The 7500-nt window shown below is 47.0% G+C and overlaps 1 protein-coding gene across 7 annotated transcripts; it reads left to right on the forward strand.

Annotated features, from left to right (window-relative positions):
* Positions 1-1249: 1249 nt before the first annotated feature.
* On the forward strand, positions 1250-5832 carry LOC101764907 (survival of motor neuron-related-splicing factor 30). Of its 7 annotated transcripts, none has more exons than XM_004951306.4 (8): positions 1250-1527; positions 3026-3103; positions 3683-3790; positions 3958-4037; positions 4140-4215; positions 4601-4786; positions 4952-5080; positions 5287-5832. In XM_004951306.4, the coding sequence occupies exons 1-8, from the start codon at positions 1462-1464 to the stop codon at positions 5455-5457; spliced, it is 894 nt and encodes a 297-aa protein (XP_004951363.1). In that variant the 5' UTR covers positions 1250-1461; the 3' UTR covers positions 5458-5832. The 7 variants fall into 7 exon arrangements, with proteins under 7 accessions (XP_004951363.1, XP_022684941.1, XP_022684942.1 ...); XM_022829206.1 differs by lacking the exon at positions 1250-1527 and adding an exon at positions 3317-3427 and having other exon boundaries at positions 3529-3790; XM_022829207.1 differs by lacking the exon at positions 1250-1527 and adding an exon at positions 3317-3403 and having other exon boundaries at positions 3529-3790.
* The last annotated feature ends 1668 nt before the right edge of the window (positions 5833-7500 follow it).

Consider the following 7500-nt stretch of genomic DNA (forward strand, 5'->3'; position numbering starts at 1 on the left):
GCTGCATTTGGCTAAAAAGTAATCAGGGACTTGTCGGCCATACATCTATGGGCCCACCGGGAGGCTTAGATAGTTCTACAATACGGGACTATACATCAAGATGTGTTCGACATGGAGATTGTGGTGCAGGATGGCGCAGTTTATGTGGCAGACAAGGACTAGTCAAGGATTAGGAAACTACTCGTAGCAGTTAGAGTAGGACTCTCTGGTCGAATCTGACTAGTACTCTTGTACAACAACCGACCTGTAACCCTGCCCCTGGCAATATAAGGCGAGGCAGGGACCCCCTCCAAACATCTCACAATCCAACCACCACACAAGGTGTAGGGTATTACGCGACATAAGCAGTCCGAACCTGTCTAAATCGTGTGTTCGAGTTCACCTTCGAGTTCCTGGTCTTTGGCTAGCCTCACGCACAAAACACTACCTCCGATACCCCCTCAGTAGGTTGTTGGGTCTAAACACTGACAGCGGCGATGGCAAGTAGCTGCGGGGAGTGCGAGGTGGAGGCTGGCGGCCAGTAGGCGAGGTGTGCACGTGGTAGGCTGGCGGGGACAGCCGACAGATGTGGTGAGTAGTACTCATCGACGACCATGGAAGGAACACAAGAGAAGCCTGTTTGTAGATATGAAGTTCTCCTCGACGACCATGTTGCAATAGGTACCTCATGGTGTTGCAGTAGAGATTTTTGGATGTTGCAAGTGCTATAGATGTGCGCAGATGTTGCAGATGAATGTATTTTGTGATTTTGCATGATTGATTTTCTGAGATGTTTCGATGTTGTAGCAGTTAGCCTTTGATGTTTCATCTGTTGATTTTTTTTCACGTTGCAATGTTTGTTCCCATATGAGGTTGACCTCAACCTAACATACGATAATTTGTTTGAAAATGTTGCGTGAAACATGTGTTTGATGCTGTGGTGGGAATTTTTCCTCACTGAATATTTTATTTACATTGAACTATTTTTTCGTATTTTTTCAATGTTGCAACCAAAAATTTTTTATGTCGCAGCTTTTTGCTTTTGATGTTGCAACGAAGCGACCGATTATTAATGGGTATTTATTATGGCGCTATTGTAGCCGTCAGATTTAAAATAGGTGATGATGCCTTTTTTTTCTTTGTTTTTTCTTTTTTCCTCCTATATTTCTTTTCCTTTTTTTTCCCTCTTCCTTCCTCTTTTATTCTTCTTTCCTCCCCCGTCCTCTCCTTTCTTTATCCACGCGCTCCGTCCCCACGCCAGCGCCGCCGCCCCTACCTCGCCTGCTCCCCCGCGCCGCCGGTGCCGTCCAGCCCCACCGCACCCGCGCCCTCCGGCCCCGCCGCGCCCGCGCCGGCTCGATCTCCCCGCTGCCGGCGCCCTCCGGCCTCGCTTCCTCCCACGCCGCCGGCCTCGCTTCCTCCCCTGCGCCCGCCGGCCTCACACCTTCCCCGCACCGGCGCCTCCCCTGCGCGGCTGCAGGCATGGAGGATCTGAGCGTGGAGGAGCTCGCCTCCAACCTCTCCACATACAAGGACCAGCTCCGCGAGGTCTCCTCTCCCCCTTCCCTCGATCTCGCCTGGCCCCTTCCGTCTTGGGGTTATCCCTTCGCTCGTGTGTCGTGTCTGCGTTTCTTCGGTGCGTTCTTGTTTTGCGAGTGAGGATTCGGGCTGCATGTTCGCTGATTAGGATTGGGCGTTGTTCCTGTGCTGGTTCTAGGGTTTATTGATCGATTAGTTAAATTAATCAATTTAGGTTTCATTGGTTGTCAAGGTTGGTAGTCTAAGATTACAACGTAAGCTTGACGAAATCTAGGTTTAGTTACTTTTTGTTTCTTTATTGCTATTGATTGATTTCTAGGAGCTCAGAGCGACATATGTTCTTATTTTACTGTACATCTGTTCATTCAGCTTAGGGGATTTAGGCAGTTGGGTAGTAATTCAATTGTGTTGATGTTGTATGACTTGTAGCTGCGTTAGCATGTAACGAAAAAAATGGTTATGACTTGCCACAATCAGACTTGGCCGAACATTGCATTAGTATAAAAATAATAACACTCTTTAAATGCAATTATCATCTCAAATGTGTGGGTGGTTGATAATCGTCTTCCTTGTCAATGAATTATCATGTGGCATGAGTTATATAGGCCAAAGTTGTTTACATGTTAACTGGCCCTTTGATGCAGTACATGTGCTTTATTGGTGTAGATGACTGTGTGCTTATGCCTATTAGGTTGTTTCGCGCATTGAAGCATGTACATTGTATATTAATTTGGTTATTTCGTTAACAGCACACAGATTTCATAAGTTGTTTAGTTAGAGACTTGATGGTATGCATTTTAAACTTGAGTCAATACTTAAAACCGTAGTTATTAGGACCGGACTGGACAATGAACCGGTCGAGCTCTCGGTTCGCGGTTTGATTGGTTCAAGCGGTTGAACCGCCGGTTCAACACGGTTCAAATATAGTAACTTATCAACCAAAATCACAAACACAGCTGCAGCCTGATGTTGTTATCCTCGCTGCCGAAGGCAAGGTGGGGGGTTCGAACCCAAGCCACGCCACCACCCATTCTTTTCCTCCCATTTTCTTCCCTGTGCACTCGTTTTAACCTCGCTGGCTCCTTTGCACTTGGTTTTATCCGGCCTGTACCGGTTTCTTGCTAAAAACTGCCGGTTCAACCGGTTTTTCCCGGCCCGATTGCTTATCCGATCTTTTAGGCGGACCGGACCGGACCGGCCGAGGCTCTGGTTCGGTCTTTTACCGTTTGGACTGCTTGTCTGGTCCGGTCCTAATAACTGTGCTTAAAACTAGAGACTAGAACCTTACTCTCTTTTTTGAACCCTTTGTCTGTCATCTCATTCTTTATCTTTAACTGTGGTGATTTAGTTTGAGAAACGATATTCTTCAAGCAACTGTGATGCACTATTTGTTCTGTTTCTCATTGCAGTTCCTTGCTACTTTCTTGCCTTTACTAAATTCATTATTCTGTGGAATACTTCTTGTTATTCATGTACTTATGATGTGTCTTGTGTCCATGTATTGCAGGTTAAGAAACTTATTAAGGAGAAAAAGGATGACCCTGGAATTTCCGAATATCTTGATATGGAGAAAGAGCTTCAGGAGGTGAGTTAGTTTTATTATTGTCTTTTATACTGTGATGTCCCCGTGCTGGTATTAGTTAGTAGCTACCCATCAGATGCTGTTGCTCCAATGGCAAGTTGCATTAATGGTTCTCACAAAAGGACATTTGATTGTCTAACAAAAAAAAGGATATTTGATTTCTTCTCTGATTTTGGGGACTGTTGCTACCGATTCCTTTCTCTTCTTTGTTACAAGGAGCCATGCGCAGCAAGGTAGCATGATCAGGCAGCTTGCAACAGAAGATTTATTTTTGGGGAATTTAGATTTTTGTAGCGTTGAAAGGTGAGAAGGTTGGTTAAAACAATGGTAGGGACTGTCTGAGCAAAATTATTAGTAGTAATGAACAGTATGTATAAACTTCCATGCCTTCCAAGTTGTCCATTACCCTTTATCTTGATTGATTGCAGGTTTGTGTCTCATGCTAGAGTACCTCCTCCTGATTTTGGGTGTCGGTGCTGCTGTTCTAAGTTGGATCTCAATAATGGGCGCATATTTAATAATACTGAGGCGTTCCTTATGTTTGTGATGCTTAATGCTATTTTTTTTTTGTGACCACTGCAGGTCATTATGTTAACAGAAGAGCTTTTAGCAACTGCAAAGCAAGCTGAGGGTGCCCAGAACGTTGCAGGTCTATCACCGCCGAATTATTCGGCTGGAATGCAGTCAGAGGTAGCTTTATTATTCATTAGATGGCAGCTACCTTTTGTTAACTGCATAAACCAGGAGTACATGTGAATTGTTACATAGATGAACGGAATGTTCTGTGTACTACTTATTTTGAAAATCATGGCTTCTTATCTTCCTACACTACTCTGACACAATTAGTCTTGTGGCAGGGACTGGGTGACCTTTCACATTCACATAAGTTTGCGGTTGGGACTAGAGTGCAAGCCGTGTGGAGCGAAGATGGGGAATGGTTAGTGTGTCTTTATACCTATCCCCTGTTGCATGGATATGATATTGTCTTCGATGTTTTGTATATCATTCCATTTCAACATGTTGATTAGCTGAATTGCAGGTATAATGCAACAGTTGAAGCTTTGACACCAAATGGATATTACGTAGCCTACGATGGCTGGGGAAACAGGGAAGAGGTATGTTCCCTTTTCAGAAAGTAACATTTTTTTCTCTTAAATAGAGGAGGTATATACATACATGAGTATAGAGCAGAAAGCAACTCATTTAGTAGCAGAAAACTGAATGGTTTCTCATATTATTATTCATGTGATGGTCTTGCAAATTAGCTGACAGAAGATTATAGCTAATATGTAAGTGAGGCTAGTTGTTCCTGTGAACATGTGCCAAAGCTAATTTCCATCTGTAGACATTTTACACAGTTTAAAGTTTCTTATGGCACCCTCCCTATATCTTTATCCTGTTTTACGTTTATCTTGTGATTGCTGTATAGTAATTCACGTATTTTTCTTTACTGCTAATTATATCGCTATTCCAAATTGTTAATTTCACTGTCTTTTATAGGTGGACCCAGATAATGTGAGGCTGCTTGAGGAAGAAGCTGCTGATGCTTTGCGACAAGCTGAAAAGGAAGCTGAAGCCACAAAAATGGCAATAAAGAGGAAAATTGAACAAGCAGCCACATCTGATTTTCAGGCGCGGAGCTTGCCTGCCAAACTTCGTATTGAACCAAGTGATCCTGAGGATGTTGTAAGTGAATTCACCCTTTCTTTCCAGCGTATTTATAACAACAATCAAGTTGTATATTACTGTTGAGAGTTTTTTCCGAGACATTGCAATCATACAAATAATGTGCCTTGCAGCTAAGTGAAATCTTGAGGTATCATGTGTTCTGACTAGCCATTGTGTTTGCAGAAAGCTGCAAAGCGTAAGAAAATACATGCTTTCAAATCGAAAGCCCGCTTTGAGCAACTTGAATTTGCACAAAACAAGCGGCAGAATGCATGGCAGCAGTTTCAAACAACCAAGGGGAAAGCTAAAAAGGTAGCCTTTTCTGTGCTCGGCCCTCTTTTAATTTGGCTAGGCACTTGTCCATTAAGTTAGGAGTCTGTATGTCAAGGTACCAGCCTATCCCCCAAGCTTTTATACGTTATGTCATGACTGAAAACATTCCTAGCATCGGCGTACCAATAGTTTAGACTTCTCATCACATAACAGAATCATCTGAATTTGGGTGGTTCGTTTTTCAGGTAGGGTTCTTCTCCGGTCGCAAGAAGGAGAGCATCTTCAAGTCACCCGATGACCACAGAGGTAAGGTGGGTGTCACTGGGAGTGGCAAAGGCCTGACCGATTTCCAGAGGAGGGAGAAGCATCTGCACCTCAAGGGTGGGTCTGCAGACGCATTGGATGACGAGGAATAGACTCTTCTGATGCGTCACTTAATTTGTTAGCGAGAGCATGACCAAACATTTTCATGTCTGGGGTTTATTGCCGACCTGGCCCCCAAGTGGCGCCTGTTCAGTATGTTCAACTTGTCGAATCTAGAAATCTCACAGATATGTCAATGATTTCATGTTTGTGGCGTGGCGTTCTGGTGTCCCCCAGCTCATTTTTGTTAACGAAATATTCTGGCGTTCTGCTGTCTCGAGGTGCGCCTGTTCTGTTGTAGAGTTTGCCGGAGCTGTTCCCTTGTCTCAGGCTCTCAGCTGTTGGTCAGTTTACAAGTTGTACCGGAGTATTGTAGCTTTCCTGTAAAATTTATACGGTTTTCCTCGTGATATATTACTGCTCTGAAACCTGTTCAAAACTCTGTTGCGCGTCCTCTCCTCTAGCCGGGCGCCCGACCACCATCCCATGGCTGTCGAAATGGCAAAGCCGGCAAGCGGTGGTGCAGCCTATTCAGAGTTGCCACCATGGGCACCGGTGAGTGTCCGCGGCCTTCTTCTTTCCTTCTCTTTTCTTTTTCGGTAATGCTTAGAGTCGGGCGTCCGACGTAAGTTCAAAATATTAAACATTGCTCACGGTCTTAGACTCCGAGCGAAATAATAACTGCGCAGCTGCCTCGTCCTTGTTCTTATCCACTTGCATCTTCATTCTCGTATCCTCTGCGCTCCTATCTCCATCACCACCACCACCACTATTGGACCGCCACGGCCGCGCTGGGGAAGGCCTGGCACCGGCCACCCTACTCCCGAAGAGCTGGCCACCAGACTTGCTTCGGGGGCAGGCTAGGCACTGGCCGTCGCGACGTTCCCCACCGCCGCACCACGGCATTCGACCGCCACGGTCGCCTCCACCGCGTCACCCGCCCGCCGCTCGCCTTCTCTAGTGCGGGGCGTCTCGCGCGCCGGCACGACACCTGCCCGCCGCGACCTTCTCTAGCACGGGGGCGACTCGCCGCGGGAGGCCGCACCTGCCGCCATCCTCCTCCACCGTTTCCTAGCGTCGAATCCCGCTGTGCAGTGCTCCTGCCAGGGTTTGCTGCATGTTGCAAGCGTATGTTTCAAGTGTTTCAGATGTTTCAGAAGAATATTGCAAGTTTTTCATGTGGATGTTGTAAAGTAGATCTAGATGTTACGATGTTGTATATGTTTCACACACATGTTGCAAGTGTTTTATCTGAATGTTGCATTTTTATTAAGAGATTTGAATGTTCCATGCAATACGAAACAAATGTTGTGACGGGTTTTTTTCCTCATCATCAACAGATGGCTAATAAAATTTTTTTCAACATATTTTTTGATGTTACAAACGGTGATTTTCTATGTTGCAAATATTTATTTTCTATGTTGTAGACATTAGTTTTTGATGTTACGATGGACAATGCCCTTTCTTTTTCCTCTCCTTCATCCATCACCAAAAATTGTAGGGGAGCTTGAGAGGGTCCATGGGCTTGAGTTCCCCTGTTACCCTGTTGATCAGTGGCTCCGGCGGCGACAAAGCCCAGATGCCGAGCGGCCGCATGTCATGCAGCGACCGGTAGCCGCCGTCCTCCGTCCACGCCTCCGATGTCTGGAACGCGTGCCCGTCGGGCCGCATCCCGTTCACCGCCCCGACGGCGCCGCCCTTCACCCGCATCACGTTGTAGTCGAGCACCGTGGCAAGCGCGCTCCGGGCCTTGGCCTCCTCCACCACCGGCTCCAGCCTGCACGCCCGCGCGTGACACTGGCCCGCGAGCTGGTCCGCCATGATCGATGAGCTCGTCGCGCCACCGCTGTTGTAGTAGTTGAAGTAGGAGCCGTTCCAGAGCTCGCCGTCGTACACACTCGTTTTCTTATACCTCGCCAGGAAGTTGGCCTCGGCGGGGCGGTCGCCAGATGGACACCGTAGAAGGACACCACCCGCGTCGCCCCCGCAGGCACGGCCGTCGACGCCGCCACCGCCGCCCCGACGGACGACCCGGGCTTGGGCTTCGACGCTGCCGTCGGCCCTCGGGGCGTCGCCGGCGCCGTCCTGCATTGGCG

This window comes from Setaria italica, chromosome I (genome assembly GCF_000263155.2).
Source record: "Setaria italica strain Yugu1 chromosome I, Setaria_italica_v2.0, whole genome shotgun sequence".
Lineage (NCBI taxonomy): Eukaryota > Viridiplantae > Streptophyta > Magnoliopsida > Poales > Poaceae > Setaria > Setaria italica.